The sequence below is a fragment of the Myodes glareolus genome, chromosome 15 (genome assembly GCF_982192425.1).
Source record: "Myodes glareolus chromosome 15, mMyoGla1.1, whole genome shotgun sequence".
Classification (NCBI taxonomy): Eukaryota; Metazoa; Chordata; class Mammalia; order Rodentia; family Cricetidae; genus Myodes; species Myodes glareolus.
The window spans coordinates 55,012,878-55,035,475 of record NC_142040.1 but is presented as its reverse complement, the minus strand read 5'-3'; the positions used below and the strand labels follow the sequence as shown (position 1 = coordinate 55,035,475).

General features: G+C 43.0%; 1 protein-coding gene across 3 annotated transcripts in view; it reads right to left on the bottom strand.

Moving 5' to 3' along the window:
- Positions 1–342: 342 nt before the first annotated feature.
- The window catches only part of Drosha (drosha ribonuclease III), a 112,637-nt gene continuing 90,381 nt past the window's right edge, over positions 343–22,598 (bottom strand). For all 3 annotated transcript variants that reach the window (XM_087896962.1, XM_087896960.1, XM_087896961.1), the window contains exons 27-35: positions 21,636–21,680; positions 19,674–19,831; positions 18,349–18,454; positions 8,556–8,697; positions 6,593–6,675; positions 6,404–6,507; positions 4,873–4,965; positions 4,122–4,168; positions 343–602 (exon numbers count right to left, since the gene is read on the bottom strand). In XM_087896962.1, coding sequence (XP_087753088.1) covers positions 472–602; positions 4,122–4,168; positions 4,873–4,965; positions 6,404–6,507; positions 6,593–6,675; positions 8,556–8,697; positions 18,349–18,454; positions 19,674–19,831; positions 21,636–21,680 — 909 coding nt within the window. In that variant the 3' untranslated portion in view covers positions 343–471. The remainder of the gene's footprint in view (positions 603–4,121; positions 4,169–4,872; positions 4,966–6,403; positions 6,508–6,592; positions 6,676–8,555; positions 8,698–18,348; positions 18,455–19,673; positions 19,832–21,635; positions 21,681–22,598) is intronic.

Below are 22,598 nucleotides of genomic sequence, written 5' to 3'. Positions count from 1 at the left end.
AATGGGTAGCTGCAGCACTTGCGCATGAGCATTACAGAAACAGCCAGGTGAAAGCTGAAGAATGTGATCGACAATGCAGATTGCAAAACACGTGAATTTGTTACCACGGTGAGTAGCAAGAAATACCAAAACTATCTGGTAAAGTGATGCTCCCTGTCAGCTGATAGTCTGATGTCACAATCTGAAAGAGAAAACGTCTGTTCCATAGAATATGCTTTCCTGAATTTTAATCTTTCAAAAGCGAAATGAAGGGACTAATGCAACCCATGAAATAGAATTCAAATACTCTGTAATAAGGACCCACCCAGCAAGAAACAGAATATTTAATCAATAAAACAACAATTGCAGTTTGACTTTGAGTTTTATTTCAAGGAGCACACTTCATTGTCTGGAGGAAACTAGGCTAGGTCTCGGTGGGCAGCAGTCACAGTTATTAGGCAACTAAATGCAGCAGTACTTCCGTGCTCGCCTCTACTTCTTTACGTCTTCAGCCTCATCTGGCTCTCTCTCTTGATGCTCTCTTTCCCATCTCATTTCTTTTAACTCTTGTCTGTATTTCCGCTCGATGAACCGCTTCTGATGGGCCATCTGGGGAAAGTTATCTGCACAAGGAGATAGGGTTAGTACTTAATAAAGGATAACCACGAGTGCAAAGACTGGCGAGACACACACACACACACACACACACACACACACAGAGAGAGAGAGAGAGAGAGACTTACACTCACCACACATACATCACTGTGTTATAAAACAGAGACTAAGAATGATTTTGCCTGATTCTTCTGTTATTCATATACACAGTAGAAGTCTGGACTGACATCTCTGATTCTAATTTCAGTATCTGACATAAAACCGAGAAAAGGCACCACAGCACACAGCAAGTTAAAGACCTAAGATTCTGGAGTGTTTCCAAACAGGCAGGTGCTTTAAGCAGCATTCCCTACGGTGAGTGACTTCCAGGGAGACAGGAGAAGTGAAGGAATGCGGAGTGTTACAGTTTGGAAAGCTCACACTAAAGCTTCCAATGAGAAATGCTATCACACTCTTATTTACCAAGAAGGAATGCTTCTCAGAAGAGCAAAGCCATGTTGGAGGGATGAAGGAAGCCATGCTCCTAGTTACTGCACTTGGAGTAAGTCTATGTTTAGTGCACCATGAAAGGAGGAAGCTCTAGTGCGAAGGTAACGCGCGTGGAAAACTCGGCTTTGATGAAAGGAGAATGGCCACTCGGGACAGTTGAGCTATATTTAGTTCGCTATCTGACCTTGTATAACACAATGAAAATTTAGATGAAGATTTAGAAATTCTATAATTCTCTTGTCACCCAGTGTTAGCGTGACAATGGAGTGAGACATAGTCACTGTGTGTGTCTAGGCAATGAACACACACTCAGACAGAGGTCACAAAAAACACAAGCTACCCAGCAACACCATGGAAAAAGAACACAGTTCTGCCTGGCCAGCTAAGGGAGAGTTCTTAGAAAAGGAGTATTCTGCATTTCACGCGTGAGGAGTTGGAGGTGAGGGGACGCGGCTTGCCCAGGAAAGCAAGTCTGTTTACTTGTCTGCTGTTGGGCGGAGCACAGTGAAGAAGTGTCTCTGTCTATATGCAACATGCTCCTAAATTCTCTTAGCCCTCTTCTATACCTTGTCCCATCCTCACCCCAGGCGGCAGGAGACAGGGAGAAAAGCAGTGGATCACAGAGACCTCATGAATCTGAGAACCAGAGATTAACAATAACTACGAACTTGGCATGTTAGAACTAAGACAGGAACATGGTCCCATTCTAGCAGAAATACTGAGGCCTTACTTAATGGATACATTTTAACTTCAAATACTGTAATTAAAAAAAAATGGTCAAACAAATCCCCCAAACTCAACGGTAAAGGCAAGTTTCTGCTAAATAAACCCCATTTCTTCAATATTGTGCAAATGAGTTTGTACTGTTCATATCTAACCATGAACAAGCTTTCAGAATGTACCCACAGCGCTTGTTCCGAAAAGCTTTACTACATGTATGTTGTAACATATGGAAGTGTATACTGTCTGTGGTGTACACATAAACTAACTACATAAGCAGTGAGAATCTTTCCACTCTCCACCCCTACGCTATGTGGTTATGGACACATATTTTCCTTCGTATCTCTGTACCAGTTTCAACAGCAGTATTTCAATAGCTACAAAAGCATCACATTTGGATATTCAAGAACTGGTAAACCACTGCCAGCAGGCCAACTACAGCTCTCAACCGGCTCCTGTAAATAAAACACACAGACATTTGACACCACCCGTATCTGTGCGCTACAACGTCAGGATGTAGTAACTGAGCCGGACTGGGACCCGTGAGGCCTGAGTACGCGCAGCTGCGCCCTTACAGAAAATGTCTGCAGCCTGCGACATCATCTGCTGAGAAGCACTTGCTTAATGTGAGTGTGCAGCTTTATTTTATTTAAATATTTTGCTATTATAAATCAAGTTGTCGTGACTGCCATGGTATGTGAGCTACAGTTCAGAATCTAAGTACTTCCTCAGGTTGGATCCCTAGAAATGGAATCAGGACCAAAAGGTAAGAACAAATCGTTCTCAAGGACCTGCTATGATGCCAAATTACCTTCCAGCATTTAAGTAATCTATTCCTGTCAGTACTTTTGGGGATGTCTGTCTCAGAATCAGTAATTTTTCCAGTATCATTTCAGAGCTGAATATAAGTATCAGAAGCCGGGGTGGGTGGACTCTATTGATATAACTGGAAAATGGAATCCCACTCTACTTCAATAAATGATGATGCATTTATACAAACGATCAATGAAAACATTCTCAAAAAAAAAAAAAAGTCAATGCAAAACTCTGAGTATGTTCCATGGATGCTAGACCCTGGCAGTACTGGCTTCTGACCCCACTAAACAGCAAGCCGCTGTCTGCTGCGCCTTTCCTGGAACCTCCCTGGAACCTGAGAACCAGGCCTTTGGCTGGTTCCTGAAGCATTGGTATATTGTGCCCACAGGCCCTTCTGTGTGGCCCAGTAGACCTCAGGGGACAATGCCCTGTGTTCATGCCTTCAATTTACAAGACTAGGCACTCTCTACATGGTCAGTTAGGCAACTGAAGTTTCTTCAAAACAGGTATCCTACTAGAGACAATCTATCCCCAGAACTAAATACACAATACAGACATTTATTGTAGACACTGAACATGCACATACACACACACACACACACACACACACACACACACACACACACACACACGTGCGCACACCACCAATCATGATTAAAACAGCAATAAAATACAGTGCCCCCACAGTAGGCAACTAATATGCAACGATTAAGAAAACCTGAATTGGAGCCATTCTTTATGTTCTATGACTTACAGGGCTGCTCATGACACACTGGACAAAAGTGAGGTGTCTTCTTATATACATACATCATCATGTAAATGTATGTAGAAGTATGTTGTTACCATCCAATTTAAATAAGACAATGGTTAAAAACAGAAAAGAAAAATCTCCCCTTGTATATGTTTATGCATACGTAAGACTTTTTTGGTGGTAGTGGTGAGGGCCAGGAGGGTTCCAGACAAGATTTCTCTGTAGAGACCAGGCTGGCCTTGAACTCAGAAATCCACAGGCCTCTGCCTCCTGAATACTGGGATTAAAGTCATGCACCAATGTGTCCATTTACATACAACTTTTATTTCATTTGTTTTGTTTTGCTTTGAAGCAAGGCCTCGTGTGGCTTAGCCTCACCTTGACCTCACAATACAGCTTCAGCTGACCTCAAACTCAGTCTCCTGAATCCACCTCCTGAGAGCTGGAACTACAGGCATGTGTACCGCGCCTGGCTTATATGACTACAGTATGGGAAAATACGGTCAGAAACTTGCAGAGGTGCCTATGCTGAGAGGAGAGCTCTCTGTAAAAGAGGAAGATGAAAACCAAACACACTTGGGATGCTCTGAAAAATTAGAGCCTGCTTTAATCCACTGCACTCCATATGGACAATTATGGACAAAGATCACATTTTATCAGCACTTAACCATCCCTCTACTTCCTCATTTCCCTTCCATAAGATGCTCACTACATTCTGAAGGTACAATCAGAGAAAAAGAAACAGGCTTACATTTCTCAAGTGCGTCCATTGCTGCTCCCATTTCTGCCTGCTGAATACTGTGGATAAAATGGTGAGGTAGACTTTAAAGGTTTGCTTCTCCAAAAACACTGATCTTCATATGCAGTGCCTAAAACTTCTCTTGATTACTTCCATCGCAACCGAACTGCGTGGCTAGGAACACACACAGGGGCATGCAGAAAAGCCTTCTGTGTGCACAAAGCCTCTTTAAGGTATTTGCTCCACACTTCTAATACTGCAACAGAATATCTTCCATTTCTATTAGGGCTGAGGCATTTAAGTCTGAAAGTTCTCCATGTAAAGGATAAAATATGTACAGAGAAGCAGGCAAGCCATAGATTAAAGGGTTCAAAGAATAGAGATAATAAATATAATTCTTTTTCTTAAAAACTGGTAAGAATGCCCAGTGCTAAAGTGGTAGGAAATGAGATGTCTAATAGCTGTGTCATCCACACCATGACACCCCGTACACATCTGAAACGGGACAGAACTGATGTGTGCGGCCACAGATGCACTTCTCTCCACAAGGCCAAGCCCCGCATAGCGGCACGCCCTGTCCAGGGCTGATTACCCAAGATCACAGTGGGCTTGGAGGAGACATTAGTCCTCAGATTCATTTTGCTATAATTGCAGACACTCCACATTCTAATTGTGCAATACAGATTGCAGAGTTTTGAACTACCAGGTGGGGACTTCCCTGAGCAGACACACACTCAGTGAAACAAGTGTCTCCTTCTCATACCTTGGTCCTTTCCCACAGCCTATCCTTTCTCCTTTGAAGTAAACAGCCACAGTGTAGGTTCTAGCATGGGAGGGCCCCACTGTCTGCAGAGTCCTACAAGGAAAGAACATTCATTATGATAAAATGCCCAATTATTTGGTATTATAGAGCTGACAAAATAACAAATAAAAATCTTACTCTGCCTACAGAGAGGAACATAAAAATAACAAGAAATAAGGAAAAAGGAAGTGGTTCGAGTTTTTGATTTGCTAACCTAATACAATATAGAGCTTTGAAGCAGGAAATTTGAGAAAAAAATTCGCATTACAGTTCTATATTTTTCTCAAACAGGACTTGTATCTGAGAACTCACAGTCTAGTATATGATGCTTTCCCCCAAATATGTAATACTTCAAAACACCTTCTAAGTGTAGATATTTGAGTGTCACATAATTAACCAACTTTTTTATGAAGAATTGAGGGCTCTAGTTATTTTACAATGCTTATCACTGCTAAACACAATAAAGGGGTAATAACGCCTCAAGTCACACCTGAGTGGTTTTACACCCTTTATGGATTCTTTCTAATGCCTAGCAGTTTACCGAAGAGATCAGAAAACATATTTAATTTCTGAAACATCTGTGATCATTTCAGAGATATGCTATAATGGCAAGTATATAACACAACCACTAAAACCAAAGCTCCAGGTACTCTGGCTTTAATGACAAGGTGCAGATTTCAAATGTAAAAAAACTGATAACTCATAGAAAAGGGAAATTAAAAGTAGCCAAGAATAATAGTGGAATAAACATGGTAATCACGAAAACTATGCAAAGCAACCCCATCATCTTGATAACAAACAACAAAGTCATCTTGTCCTCTTGTAGGAAGACGGATGGGCAGAGAGCACAGCAATTTCCTGTGTGTGCACACACTCAAGGGTGAGCACTGTGGCTTCTCTAAAGTCAACTTGTCTGTGCTATAAAACCCACCAAATATTGCTACAAACAACACAGAGTCCGTCACCCCTACAAAACATCAGATAAATAAAAAACTGTACAGAAGAGCTATTTCACCTGGGGACTTGAGAGGTTAGCTCAGAGGTTAGGAGTACCTGCTGTCTTGCAGAAGGTTCAGGTTCAATTCCCAGCACCCACCTGCAGCTCACAACCATCTGTAACCCCAGTTCCAGAAGATGTGATGTCCCTTTCTGACCTCTTCAGGCACCAAGCACTCAGACGGTGTACATACATATATACAGATGAAGCATCCACACACATATAAATAAATACATCTTCAAAATCAACAAGTACTACATCTGAATTGCTATACCTTGATCTTACAGCCTTAGTACACCTTCCTGCTATGCAGGAGGTCAGAGAAATTTATATATGGGAGAGAGCAGAGACACACGCACTTAGAGCTACGACAGGAGCTTACCAAGTGTCACGTGACGTCTCTTGCCTCCATTACCCTATGCGGTCTCCATCTAAGCACATGAATGATCAGCTAAGAACACTATGGCCGACAGCTGATGCACAGCGAGCACTTACTTGTACAAGGGGATGTCCGGCTCTTTCCCTTCTGTCCTAAGGGTCAGGCAACACTGCTGCAGCTGGGACTTGGGGTCATTCCAATCTTGATTCAAAATGAACTCCTGTAGGAATCAGCCAGAGCACTGAGTAGCGCGTTTCAGAGCCACCAGAAACAAAGCACACGGTGATGACAATGTCAGGGCTTACCTTCAGTCGTGGGAAGAAGCAGACGTTCATGAAAGTATGGACATATTCCAAGTCCTTGTCAATGTACAAGGCTGCAATAAATGCTAAAAAATAAACCGTGAAATAAGCAATTCACTGTTATTTACTAGAAGCAGCAAGAGCAGAACTTGCTTAATTTTTATTAATCTTTATATTTAAGTACACACATATGTGTGCCAACATGGAGGAATAGAACAGAACTTGGGTCCTCTGCAAGAATCATATATGCTCTTAACTGCTGGGCCATCTCTTGGCCCTAAGGACTGAACGGTATTTTCACAAGGTTTTCGACTTCCAGACACTTATTTTTAAAAGCATAATTATTTCTTTTTCTTCAAATAAAACTGTACTCTTTATCATTAATACCAGAAGCACCAACATAGATGTGTGGTTAAAACACAAAATCACAGAACACAGAGACCAAATTGCACTTAGCTAGGGGCTAAGTGAACAGTCTAAACCAGTGGTTCTCAACCTTCCTAATGCTATGACCCTTTGATACAATTCTCCATATCATGATGACTGCAAACCATGACATTATTTTCGTTGCTACTTCATAACTATAATTTTACGACTGTCATGAACTGTAATATAGGTATCTGTGTTTTCCCGTGGTCTGAAGTGACTCTGTGAAAGGGTCACTCAGCACTCTGGTCCCCCCCCCCCCCAAAGGGCTGTGACACACAGGTTGAGAACCACTGGTCCAGAGGCTGTACCAAATGCTATATTGTAGACTAGGAATGGTGTCTGGGAACATAACCAAGTTAACACCAAAGACATCAAAATGCAAGCTGTAAATCAGACGATGCTGAATAAACATAGCTTTGGCCCAAACTTGAGACCACTAGTGTGCCAGTTCCATGTAAAAGTTCATACACTGGAAAAGAGCTGAGAAACTTAGAGCTTCCATCTGCCAGCTTTCAGAAAAACTCAACGACAACACAATAATCTATGTAACTGGATTAATAAGTGACAATTCCAAAGATGAGTTCATTTAAAAGAATTTTAACTAAGTAGACAAATGGTGCATTTATTTAAGAGACTGAAAGTACCTTTCATCGAGCTAAATAAAACCGCCAGTGACACTGATCACTCAATTGAATTCTACTTCCCTTTAGGTGTCTTGATTAGATTGCCTTTATATTTTCTAAGTCAGCTGCTTTGCACAGTAGACTTCAGTATCTGCATATAATTCCAATATAAAAAGCTCTAAGGCCCAGAAAATATTCTAGCTCTTTTGAAGTAATATTAGAAATAATAAAATTATGTGTATAATCCATTAATTAGCTATAATGAAATTATAATGCTTCCAGACCATATGAGAAAATGCAAAAGATGGGGTCTGTTCGGAGAGTTTGGAGTTAATCCAAAATAATATTTGGTAATTTTAGTATTTAGTGAATAAATTATCCTTTCTTCTGTGTCCCTTTATGAAGGGTGCTGGGTAGCAAAAACAAAGAAACAAAACAAAACCATGGCTGTAATTCACAGTAGCAAATCTTCACACTGTGTTACTGCTTCACACAAAGGGATCTGATGACAGAGTCAGGACAATGGGAGGGGCAGCCACCCCTGAATACAGACCAAACAAAAAGATGTATTATTCACATGTCTTCACATTCACATGAAAAGCAAAAATAAATAAAAAGTAAAAACAAAAGAGGCTTCTTAGATGTGGTCACCCACGCCTATAATACCAGCATGTGAGAGGTAGAGGCAGGAGTACCCCAGGAGGTCAAGGCTACCTTTGACTACCTAGGAATTTATAGGATAACCTGGGCTATATAAAACTTTGTTGAAAAGAACTAGAAAAGAGAGAGAAAAGGGGTTCTTTAGCCAGATCATCATCATCATCATCAGCATCATGAGAAGAGTAAAGTCTATCAGTTTAACTTAAACCTTGAACCTACAAATTAAAAAGCTTCCCACTGTAGGTAGGACTCACATTCCAAAAGATCCGCCAGCGTCTTGGTTCTCAGGGCCACGGGCCTCTTGGTTTTGTCATTAGTGATGGCATACTCCTGCATGCCCAGCTCCTCTGCTACCTTGGCTTGAGTTCTGTTGTTCACTAAAGAACTTCGCAACAACTGGTGAGAAGAATTGGGGCACAGTTAGACACCACAGTAGTCCTGGTCTCTCCCAGCCACCCGGACAGTGCTATGGAGGGTTAGCAGATGAGTGAAGATGTAGGTGGTCTATCCTCGGGGGACCACTGCATACTCCAAATGCTTCTACTGTCTCCTCAAGGACTCAGTCACATGCTCAGACGCTTATTTAGCAGCGTGGGAGAGAAGTGCACAGCAGTATGACTAAAACACGACTTCTAACAAGTTCAGCTACCAAACCAGAAAGCACTGAAACTTTTAAAAACCATGTTACTTAATTATAATTTACATCCAATGAAACATGTCCCTTTTGTGTACAGCTAAACTAATTTTAAAAACCTTACCCACTTTTACCACCCCAAATTTTCCATACCCTGAAATAATCAGTTGTAGCCAATGAGTACAAGGGGCACATCCACCAAGCAAATCTTTCTTTAAATCTAAACTATTTCATGGCACAAATCCTAATTTTGATACTACATAACTTAGGGAAGAGATGTTTCAGTATTATTGAATTACCTATTTATTTATATAATTACTATTTTAAAGATTTATATTATGTACTCTGTCTTTTCACACTCAGACACTTTATCTTTAACCAAACTTAAATGCAATTTTAAGATTTATTTTAGTTATAGATTGTGTATTTTCATGTGTGCATACATGTGCACCTCAAGAGCACAGATGCCCGTGGAGACCACAGGACGCTGGGATTCCTGGAGTGGACAGCTGTATGCTTCCCCACATGTGTATTAGGAACAGAACTCAGATCCTCTAGAAGAGCAGCGGGCTCTTTAAACCACTGAACCATCACTCCAGCCCCAATTTCAAAATTATTTATATATTTTAGCCTCAGGAATTCAAAACAGAAATGTCTCCTAGGAATTTGGACTACTAAAAGGCCTCCTAGGATTATTCAAACAGTAATGTTAGACAATGCCTGAAAATGATCCATTCCAAGTGTCCATAAAACAAGTCCAATTTAAGCATGTGACACGTACTAGGAGAGAGATGGGAAGGGAGACTGGGGAAAGCAGACAGACAGCAAGATGGGAACTCACCGAACTTTAAAAACCTGACATAATTACCCCCAATCCTTAAGACTCGAGGGAGCAATGCACCTAAACCTGCAGCTTCCCTTACCAGAAGCACGGACAGACTGCTGGCTCCTGGACGCAGGGTCGGGAGGAGGCAGCAGTGAGTCACGCTAGCATCGCTGGTCCACAGTGCACTCTTTACTGGATACAAGTTTTATGCTCCGAGGCTCCACAATGTCAACAAAGCTTATGAAAATCAAGATTTATTCTCAATGGTTGATACTAAGTCCTTGGCATTAGATAAATAAGGAACAATAAGTTCTTAATTTGTCTGACAATGATTCATGAAGCAGAAATACAACTTGATCTTCATAAGCCATGCCTGCTACTGAATTTCGACGAACTCTTTGCCTGTCTCTGCTCCATTTTCCTTCCTGTTCCCCCTTAACTACATGTTTTCTTCAGTACGCTAGCTCTTTGAAATTAATACATACATGTTATTCTGTACAATTAGTGTATACTAATAAAAAGATAAAAATTAAAACTCACGAAGGAGTTTAAAATTTAAAAGGCTAAATGTGATAAGAACAGATGGCCCCAAACAGTATACAGAGCCCACCAAACCGACTTACAGAGTATATGAGCGGAAAGTGCTATCTCCTTCTGTGGTTTGGATTTCATGTAGCAGTAGATGTCACAGGGATAGGAGGATATTCTGGGAACAGAGTTATGTTGAGCAAGCTGAATCACTTTGGGTAGGGAGGGAAACTCCACATGCTGTGTAAATGCCATGTCCATGCTCCAGGACTAATGGCCCCCATGTGAACAAGAGCACACACGAGTGATAGCATGTCGCTGGATATAGTGGTTTGATTAGGAATGGCCCATAGGAAGGGTTACTACTAGAAGGTGTGGCCTTGTTGGAGGAAGGCGAGCTTTGAAGTCTCATTTGCTCAAGCCAGGCCTAGTGACCCAGTCTCCTGCTGCCTGCGGATCAGGATGTAGAGCTCTAGGCTCCTTCTCCAGCACCATGTTGGCCTGCTTGCTGCCATGCTTCTCACCGGCAATGACAATGAACTAGACCACTGAAACTGTAAGCCAGCTCTAATGAAATGTTTCCTTTACAGGAGTTGCTGTGATTGTGGTGCCTCTTCACAGCAACAGAAACCTTAAGACACCAGCTCTCAGGCCCAGCTGCCACCTCCCAGTGTCACTGATCCTCCTTCAGTACTGGGTAGTGATGCTGTCTGACAGAGGATGAAAACGGAATGCTTTCAGCTTTGCATTAAAACAAGCCCTGGCAGGTCTTAAAATAACGAGGTAGCAAGGAGTAAGTGAGATCTGTTAAATCTGTGCTAAAAACTCAGAATATGGACCAATAGCCAGTGAGGAAAGGGGAACCTTATTTTTGTAGTCCATTTACATTGGAACACGAAGTAAAATGAGGTAATAAGACTTTACTCTCTAAGCATGAACAAACGGGGAGGTTCATTAAAGAGACAATTTCCATCTTTGTTTTCAGGTGAATTCAACTTCAGAATAAATCTGCTGTTTGGGCAAATCATGGGTATAGCAGGTTCAACACCAGAAGCAAAACCTGGAAGGTTCTGAGGTTAGCATGGCAGCGGAGGCTGACTGTTCACCGGGTCTGCTGTGAAAGCTGAAGATCCAGCAGGATCGACAGCTGGACCCGCTCCTAAGAGAGCCACAGAGATTAGCCACAACAATCACCATGGTTACAGAGATGCGGGCACACAGAGCATTCTACCCAACTTCAATACTGAGGTCTCAGATGCTTCTCTGGTCTTGGTACCCACATTTCTCCCAAATACCAAGGAATCAGAATTCTGAGCTTGGCATGCTTGTCTCTTGAAAAGAAAGTTCACGTGGATTTTGATGAACACAGAACTAAAAAAGGGTGAGGTAGCTGATGGGAAAATGGCTGGCGAGGGATTTCTAGGAAAATGAACCACAGTATGGACCATGACACAGCAAGGTGACCACCGACAGAACTAGCAGAAAAATCAGAGCCAAGTGAGAGAGAACTGATACGGGCAAGGCTAGCAGGAGATGGAGAAAGTCTAAATGTCCCTTCAGAGGCTAAGGAAGCCCAATGGGCCGAGTGCAAGGCAAGATGCTGACACCATGATCATTATCTTAGCTTAAGTAGAAATCTAGGTGCTATCTACAGCAGCATCAGCATTAGGTATGATCTGCTTGCTCTTCCGTAATAGGGAGGAATCTAGAAAGTTCTAGAATTCCTGTAGATTTTATTTTAATGCAAAATCTTCTGGATACCCACTTCCTTACTGCCTTCAAGATCCTCGCCTCTATCAAATACTTACTATTCCTACCAACATTTTTTTTTTTAAATTAGTCCTCCTCAAAGTTTAAGTAGAAACCACCAACAAGAAAGAGGAGTACAGCTAAGGCCTCTGTAAATCCAACAAAGGGACTGCTCATCCCCCAATGTCAAGAGCCAGTAAATATTCGAAATCTCAGATTCTGGTTATGAGAATTCAGGAAAATTCCTACAATCTCAGCATAGAAGTCTTCCACACTTACTTTAAACTTCGATTTCCATAAGAACAAGATTTCCTGGTTTAAAACATGAAGATTGATATTCTTCCTTTAACCTCCCTAGTCAATCCTGGTTCTAGGAGGAAGCCATAGCCTGGGACATAAGCTACCCAAGAGGGCCACCTAGTGTACGGCAAGCAGACTGGAACCTAGTATTCTGAGGGCTTTCATAGGAGACAGTGGAGTGAAAGCCAAGTATACGATTACAATTGACAGTGAGGTGCCACACAAGTCTTTTCTACCCAGAGTGGTAGCTAGATGGCCTCCATTCCCCATGGTAACCACAGAGAAGGTGGACGAATGACAGCTGGCAGAACGCACGTCAGACACGAGGAGCCAAATTCCGTCAGTGGTAGAGAAATCCTGTCGGGAAGCTGGAGGCTCCACCTTTTCAGAGCTCTGTGGGACAGGGTACCTGCCTGCCTGAATGATTTATGCTCTGCTGTGCGGAGACAGCAGGATGGGAGAGATCACACTTCTCACGCTTTTGGCCCTCTATTGTCCTGCCTCATGCCTCTAAATCCAAGTCAGATGATTCCCCAACTTCATCTTGCTCGTGTATTCACGCATTCCCCACAGGACACAATGCCTGGCACACAGCAGGCATGGAATGAACAGCCCCTGTCAGCTCAGCAGCAGAACCAGGGGCGAAGTAGGAAGGACACGCTTCTGCAATGCAAAGAACATGGGACAGACATTCCGGCCTGGATAAGGTTTTCTTTGTGGTACCTATTCACGCTGACCTTACCAGGCAGGCTTACCCTAAAGAACAAACACCTGAGTGTATAAACAGACCATCTTCCCAAGAGGTCCCAATTCAAACTCGATTTAGCTAAGGCTTAATGTATATTAACTGTATATGACCTCCGTTCCTTCCCGAGCAGGTCTTTTCAGTCCTCACTCACAGAGCAACTTGTCCTCAACAACCTGCAAAACTTGGAAGACACAACTACATTTGCCCTGTTGTCTGTATTCTTTGTAAAATAAGTGTATACCCAACTGACTATTCAATGCGATTTATTGCCACCCTGTGCCTTTAATCACAAGAAGGAATCAATCACTACCCTTCCAATGCGATCCCAGTAATTTGCACACACATTTAAAAGTCAGGGTACAGTTCATTACTCGACAGGTGAAGTGACACGCCGTTTCTCTATAGAGCCATCTCCTCTGCCCTCTATGACTTCCCCTCCTGCAAACTGTCCCTCTTTCACTTCTTCTCCAAGCCTGTATTGAGAACCCAACATATGCCAAGTACTGCTGGGCTAGAGAGAAAATAAAGCAAATTCTTATAGAACTTCTGGTCTAGTGGAGTAGGCAAGTTGAAATAAAAAGGAACGCAGAATTTAGACTGGGGGAAGGGATCAGGGAAGTTTCCGTTACTCCCACAAGTCAGGCCAGAACTGCCAAGTGAGGGACTATCAGGCAGAATAATGAACTGAAATCGAATGGCTTCCAAGCAGAGGAACAGCTTGCGCAAAGGCGATGGTAGAAGAGGCCTAGGCAAAGCAGGCCAGTGCAGACTGGAAAGAGCACGTGACACAGGCTGAAGAGGTAGGCAAGGCCACCAAGGGAATCAAAGAGCATTGATGTGGGCTGTGACCATCACTCATTCACATACATTTTGTTGTGTACCTACATAACAGGAATTTCCCAATGAACCAAAACTCAGAATGACAAAGACAAAATGTTTTCAGTTTATACTCTGATGAGAGAAAACTAGTGCAACACATACTAGGAAGTGGAGGTCAGATTCCAGGCTAAGGGAGGGAAGTTGTATAAGAGCAAGGGGCTGCCTGCTTAAGCAGGGTCAGCTAAAGAGGGCGTTATTCATGAGATAACTGAGCAGAGGAAGCTAAGGGGATGAGGAGTCTGGCTACATGGATTACCAGAGGGGACTATCATAGACAGCACAGGCAAAGCCCCCACTCTTGTATGTAGGCCAATGTCAAGCGGTTGGGAGGAAACTAAACAGCATTTTCCTTTATCTTCAAGGTGGAAAGAATCCAAAGCAAAGGAGAGAGACCTTGTTGCCTGGCCACACTTTCAGAATAATCTGTCTAGGGGTGCAGTTTGGTGGTAAGAGCACCTGCCTAATAACTGAACCTTGGGGTTCAGTTTCCAAAACTGAGAAAAAGAACCCTTCTACGTGCTATACTGAAGAGTGTGGAGAGGAAAGGGCCAGGTAGAGAGTAGCAGGATGGAGTAGCAGAGAGTACTGGAGTAGCAGAGAGTGGCTGGAGTAGCAGAGAGTACTGGAGTAGCGGAGAGTGGTTGGAGTAGCGGAGAGTGGTTGGAGTAGCGGAGAGTGGTTGGAGTAGCGGAGAGTGGCTGGAGTAGCAGAGAGTACTGGAGTAGCAGAAAGTACTGGAGTAGCAGAGAGTGGCTGGAGTAGCAGAGAGAGGCTGGAGTAGCATCAACAGTGGGGCTGTGCTTAGATGCACAAGTGACTGAGAAGTCGACAGGTATGCTCATGTAGGGGAAAATGAGACATAGATAAGGATGGCCCAAGGCTTTTGGTAACTGAAATCAAGGAATAATTCATATTGGCATGAGAAAGATGCAGTACTGAGTGTAAAAACTGTTTTCTTTAGACACATCAGCCTGAGGTATCTGTTAGAAATCCAATTAGAGGTTAGCATGTTTATATATATATATATACCTAGATATTTGAGTACAGCTATATTCCATAGCTATGAGTCTAGTGTGAGGAGGAGAGAAAGGCTTTGGACATAAATTAGGAAGAGGCATACAGATATTTTCAAAACCACAGGACAGACAGGATGAGGTCACCTACAGAGCAGAAATTGAAGGAAGTGCGAGGTCTGACAACCGAGAATAGGGACAATTTTGTTGCTAGCAAACTGAGGGTGAATGGCTGGTTGGTGTCCCCACAGGAGAGCTGTTGTGAAAGGACACTTCCGGCTGAGACACATCAAATGGATTACGTTGGGGTACAAACTGACAGAAGAAAAATGACTTCCAGCCATTCTGAGATCTGGGCCCCCTGAAAGACTCAGCTTTAAATTGCCCATCCCCGAGGCAGAGTACAGAAGTGCCCAAAAAGACCAAGGCAAGCTTCTCAAAGAGTAGCAGATAGTGCGGAGGAAATCTGGAGACTCGGGGAGCCCACTCCTCTTATAGGATGTTTCTATCTTGAACTTCGTATGAGTAGAACCTTAAGCTTCCCATCCTTTATAATTTTATAAATGTTATTGTTCTAACTGGGTCTCCCTGGCAATCCCATTCTTCCTGTAACGTTTTGATAGGCACTCACTTCAGTGACCCAGGTGGTCAGGACTGGTAGGGAAGCCGTGGGGGGATGGACATCAGGTAACTGAAGGACACGTTCCAGAATATGGAGTAACAGTGAGGACTTGGGAGGAGGCAAAATAAAGAGAAGGACAGCGATGACTTCTAGGCTTCTGACACACAGAACTGGACAGCTGATGTCATTAACCCATTGCTTAGGAAACTTCAAGAAGACTGAGGTTGAAGGATATTACATTCCATCTTAGCACCGACCAGGAACTGGAGCTCAGGACAGAAGTGAGCCTGAAGAGATCAGTTGCGAGTTTTCTGCCAGCAAGGTGAAACTGCTGACACACAGGAAACAGGCTGAGCGACAATATATTAGGAGACATGGTCTCGTAGTGACCTCTTAGATGCTGACATATTTACTAGCTGTAAAGAAGAAGCTGAGCATGCAAAGGAGGCAAAGACGCAGCAGTAACAAAAAGAGGTACAGAGAAATCCTGCCTGAATACAGCATGAGAGAAGTCAAAGGAGATGCTGTTTAAGGCGGGAGTAATCCCGTCGATGTTTAAATGTGCTTATGACAGGTCATCTCTGTCTTGCCAACAGATCTGCTGGTGCTATTCACTTCTCCCAAAGCTTTCTGAAACAATACTCTATAAAACCACCACATCATAGTTATATCATTTACTAACACCAGTCTAATAAAAACTCTCTAATTTGAAGACGGCAAGGCTAACAATCCCATTCTGTACAAAGCTACTTCTGGAGCAGGGTGTGCTGGACCACACCCGTAATGCCAGCACTTGGGAGACTCAGTCAAGAAAACTGCCATGAGTTTGAACTCATGAGCCTGAACTATAGAACAAAACTCAACTCAATATAACAAAATGACAACCAATCACACACCGCGGTGGTTTATAAAAGAAAATGGCCCCCAAAGAGAGTTGCACTAATGGGAGGTGTGGTCTTGTTGAAGTAGGTGTGGCCTTGGTGGAAGAAGTGTGTCACTGTAGGGGTGGGCTATGAGGTCTCCTATACCCAAGACCAGTATCTCAGTCCACTTCCCGCTGCCTGCACAAGATACAGGGCTCTCAGCTAACTCTCCAGCACCACGTCTGCCTGCGTGCTGCCATGTCTCAGGATCCTCTGAACTGTAAGCCACCCCAGTTAAATGTTTTCCTGTAGAAGAGTTGCTGTGGTCATGGCGTCTCTTCACAGGAGTAGAGACCATAACTCAGACTCTCCTAGCAATGAAGTGACTGGCGGAAGGAGCCTGAATCTGCAGCACTGCCCTGGGTTTGCGAATTGGCTCAGAGCAGGACTCAGGTCTCCCTGCACTGCAGCTCACTGTCTACTCGGTGCTGGAGCTGGTGAGCAGCAGTGTATCTGAAGAAAGATCCGTCCCCAGAAGATCCTAGAATCCAATACCAGAGGGAGGAGGACACACATTTCAATCACATACAGTCACTTCAACTTATTTGGTATGGTTTGGCTATATCCCTGACAAACAGTTACTTTTGACATCTATGAAGTTTCTTTTCTAATGGAGAAGAATGAACACACAATTTATTATTTTCGTAAGCGAGATGCGAGACACTAGCTCTCAGGAAAGGTTAATATTTTCTAAAGAATTCAATTATCAACTAAAGAAAGAAGCTCTTGTCTTTCTAAAAGCAGTTAATTTTAAATGGCAGTCAAGCTATTCACTGAAGACTGAGGCGGTACCATTGACTCCTGAGCACTCACCGCAGCGCGCGCAGCACAGGGCACATGACAGAAGCACGGCACCCAGTGAGTACTGACTGAGAAATGCCATGGAAGTCACAGCAAACTCCATGTCCTCACTACCGCCAGTACTTAGGTCTCACATAGACTATCAACAGGGCTCACAGTTGCAGAGCTAAGATTAAATTCTATCCAGAGAAAACCACACATAGCAGTTTGAAAAGCATGAAAGAATTGCTACTAGCTTCAGCACAGTAGGACTCTGCCCTGCAGAACAGACGTGCACAGCTGTTTCCCTCCTAACAGAGCCCCAGCTTTCCTGATGCCCAGCTCTCAAGGGGCTCCCAGAGCTTACTCTTAGGACTCCGAGATCAGTGACTGCCGGACAGGTCTTTCCACCATTCTAGGCATATTACTGACAAATAAATATATTTCACAGCAAAAACTGTATGCAGCAAGCAAAAGCCAATAGAGTTTAATTAAATGAACCAAGTGAAAGGGATGGTGACCACTTGCTTTGTCTATGAATCTAACCTTGCCTCTGTACTTCTGCAATGCGGCCAAAGAGCCACAGGAGGCCCTCTGCCTGTCAGTCCACGTTTTCCATGCATGCCTTTGTTTCTCTGGACTCAGTGTGAAGGAAGCCACTGCAGGGACTCTCACCAAATTCACACCCATCTTTGAAGGGCCAACACCACCAGACCCATGAAGCCTTCCCTGCGCTTTGTAACTAGGAGAATCTTTTCCTGACCTTGTAAATCCAATGACTGGCTTGTGCCTCTGTAATGCCCGATGTTCTACCTTGTATCAAGTTCTACTTACTCTGTGTGTGTATGTGTGTGCGCGCACACACATATACACATACATAACTTACAGTTATGTACAGTATCTGTAATTGATTCCACTGTCTATCCTTTATTCCCCCCAGGATGAACAGTAAGTCACAGGCTAAGCAAGCGTGTATCTGGGCCTCCCATTTCTTGCTCTCTATTCCTACACAGTTATGAGAAGGAGTGACTGAAGACAAGCTCACTGTTAGGTGTCCTTCATGATGATCGGGGAAATGAATGAACAAGTACTCCGTTGCTACCAGCTGCATTATGGAGTCACCTAGAAATTCCATCCTCTGGTTGTGGCCTCTGGAAAATGAGACATCATTGTAAGTAAACCAATCAGTATTGGATTAAAAAAAAAAAGTAACTTTTAAGCTTACAACTTAAAAATTAAAGTGGGTTCATTTGGTTTTAAAGCATAAAACTAAATATATTGTCCTGACCCCCTCAACTGAGGAAAAAGTGAGAAAATAGCTATTTTTTAAAAAAAAAAATATAACTTTTCTTTTAATCACGCATGTGTAGTGAGTTTACATGTTTGTGTATAGGTATGTGCACATAAGACAGGAAGAGGGTGTTAGACCGTTTGGAGCCACAGTTACCAATGGCTGTGAGCACCTGACATCCTGACATGGAACCACGCTCAGGCCCTCCGAAAGAGCAGTAACACCTTAACTACTGACAATCTGTCCAGTCTGAAAGTGAACACTCTAACAATTAAATGACTACTAAATTAAGATCAGTAAACAGCACCTGGGCAAAAGCAGAGTGGAATCAACTGAAAACTACACTAAAATATAGAAAACACTCTTCTAGGAAAGAGTCCCTCAATTTTTTTCTAAAGCTATTAAATATGTAAATTATTCAAATCTGGAATTTTACAAATATTTAGAAAATCTATGAGTCTTTAATTTTACAGTTTAAAGAGAGTTGGGAATTTTCCACTCAAGAGAAGGGAAAATACTATATTATATAACCCTGTATATGCACTGACATGTCCAATCTTAGTATTTACTTTTTTCTTTTCTTTTTCTGTGCTGAGTACTGAATCCAGGGCTTTAATTTCTAGCAAAATTAAAATTAAATTTATTGTTAATTTCAATAGTCACAACAAATCAATTATCTAAAGTAGGAGTTGGAAAGCCATACCCAGCCACAACTTGTTTGAAAGTTTTACTAGAAAGCAGCCGCATCTACTTTTTCAACCTATGGCTGTTGCATGGTATTATGGCAAGTGATGGCAACTAAACCATGTGGCCTGCAAAGCTCATATATGTAATACGTGTTTCCGTATGGACAAAGGTTTTACTCCTAACTTCATGAAAACATCAAGATGTCTGTCGACAGGACCAGAGGCTTGGAATTAGAGCACAACCCTGGTCCACGCCACTGTCCGGCTGCAGTCTGTCTTGCCACATGACTGTTCTGCAGTGTGTCCGCCTTCTCAGCTCCTCTGAAGGACAGGAGGTATGGGACTCCCTCCTCCACATGGTCAAGAGGGGCTACAGGAGTGCTCTTAACTCACAGGGTCAGGTGGTTGAATCCCACAGTTCTCAGTGTGAACGCCCTTGCCAGAAGTCGAACGTGAGTAAAAATTACTCCAATTGCCTCTTCAAACTCTGTAAGTTTCTGCAGAACTGGAGAAGTTTCAATAAGTTGTCGATCTGTATTTGGCTCTTGTAGCTACAGAAAAATAGAAAAATTAAAAATCACATGTAGGTTTTGTTACAAGAGTAATTACCAATTCCAAGACACTGTTCTGTAAAATTCCATCTCCCGTGGGCAGAGATTTCTGAAATGCCAAATAAAAAGTGAAAGCCTCTTCCTCATCTCTTAGAATAGCAAACAAACCTAATATTTAAAGAAGGCTCAAATAATATTTTCCAATCTTCATTCAAATTTCAAGGCCAAGTTCTGTACATAGATAGTTCAAAATCCCTGGTATTAGACTAACTCTCTAAGGAAGACGCAAGCTGACGAACAGCTGCCATACAGATGTGTGTGTGTGTGTGTGTGTAGGGGATGTATGTGCCAGGGAGCAATGATCCTCAAACTCCACTTGACCAGAAGGTCAAGAAGCAAGAGTTCTCATGAAGCCGCTCACAGGCTTGTTAAAGGCGGACGGCTCGGCCCTACCCTAGAGTAGCTCATCTTCCACGCCATTCTGACATGTTTGCAGGTAAAGGACACTGCTGTCTACGAACTGCCCCTTAAGAGTCTGATTTTAGAATAACTGGACTACTGTGCATCCACTGGAGACCAAACTGGGCAAATGAGCATCATTCAACCTGAACTGAGGTGCCAGGATATCATTATTCCTCCATGTGACAATGAGCCTTGAACAACGGGCACGGAGAAAATATAAGAAGTAAAATTGACATTTTCAACAACGTGGGGCGACCTTGCTGTGGGACAGTGGTCTTTTATCCTTGTATTACTTGTATTATTTTTAATAATATGCTGATTGGCCAGCAGTCAGGCAGGAAGTATAGGCGGGGCAACCAGGCAGGAAGCAGAGGTGGGGCAATGAGAATGCTGGATAGAGGGAAGCACAGTCTAGAGTTGTGACCCAGCCTCAGAGGAAGAAAGATGTATGTGATTAGCCTGCCGAAAAAGGTACCAAGCAACATAGCTAACTCAGACAAGAATTGTGGGCTAATGTTGTAAGAATTAGTTAATAAGAAGCCTGCTACTGGGCCCATCAGTTTATGATTAATGTAGACCTCTGTGTGATTCTTTGGGACTTAATGGCTGCAGGACTGGACAGGAGAGAAAACCTCAGTCAACACAACCTTATATTTTTAATAGAATATTCTTAAAGCACGTTGAGTTGCTATTTACTATTATAAAACCTCCCATGACATGTGACCCCTAGTAAGTATTATTTACGTTAAATACATATTCACACAGAAGATGTGTGACCAGGTGAAATTCGTATACACAGATCCTAAACTGCAACAAGAAAAGCAGAGAATAGAAACTTTGAAAGCAAACTGAGGAAAAGCATGTCACTGTGTGCATCTTTCGAATTCCTAAATCCTGAGCAGAAAGGCTATCATATGATACTATATTTTTAATGTGCAGTGATACCATCTGAATCGACTTCTAAGGCCCAAATATGAGTAGCTGTTCTACTTATTAACTGTGCCTAAAATCACCTCTAACATCATTTTCCCTACAATAGCAGGCACAGGTATGCAAGAGTGAACAGAACATGCGGCATCTGTAGGGGCAGGGCTAATAACCCTCCCCTGTCCCCCAGCACTCTCCTTCTTGTGAGGAACACAACTCCCATGCTTTCCGGACCACGTGAGCACACATAACACCTGGGTACATTTTACAATTTATTTCCCAAAATTTCCTATTCTGACACCCAACATTGAGTCCTAATTCCAGGGAAGAGAATCAAAGGGTAAAGACAGGGAAAGAAGGAAGGGAAAGCCACGGAGGTCTCTCAGGCTCGCAGTAGACAAGAGGCCATACTCACTTGGAGTGGGTGGAGAGGATAATGGAGCCAGACTTCTCGGAGGTCCTGGAAAATGGAAAGATGTCTTTAGTGCTCAAGGGAGCCATTTAACACACTCTAGAGTACTAAATAAAATGTCATTATTTGAAATACGGAGCCATTTCCGATGCGGACTCCACTTACCGCAGATTCAGTAGTGCTGGCATACTAATTTTTTAAAAGCGTACTCACCCCTCCAGCTGCTGTAGTGACTCTAATTAGCCTATTAAGCTGGGGAGGAAAAGAGCCTTGGAAAACTCTGTTCCACACTTGCTGAACCTAATACACTGGTTAAACTACTGTCTTATCCATGCTTTTCCACCCGCACACCCCAGGCCTGAGTGTCTGCTGCAGCTTTCGTGAGACTCGCCTCACACCTCTTTCGTGAGCTTGATGCGGAGGGAGCGGGACACCCCACATCTAGTTCATGAGCCCTCATGGCTCACATGAATGTTTGCTTGAAATCCGATAAAAAATAAACTTTATGGAAAATGCTGTTATACTAGCTCATTGGCCGAGCTAAATCCAGGAGCAGTTACAATTACAGTTTCCTTGGGACTGAAGTGTTTTTCCTTCAGGTTGAGGAGCCTCCACCTAGATCTCTCAGGCCTTGACGTTAGCCCTTTTAAAACAAATGAGGAAAATAGCCTGCAAAGAAGCATTTTTCTGCAGCCTGTCTTTGGCAGGGTACGGGAAGTTTAGGGCCCTCTGTGACACAGGGTGGTGGAGGGAGTGAAAAGCCTGTGTTTCTGAACAACTCCGTTCGTAACAAAATACAGGTCCTCAGACTGTTTCAAGATGGGGCTTAAATAGCAAACTCTTCTCTCAAGGTACACGACAGGACGACTGTTCACCAAATCTACCACCTCTCCTCTTATTGCCCAGAGTGAATCATACTGACTGTCGCCCCCTCCTCACACTTGCTGGGGGTTCCCACAATGTCTC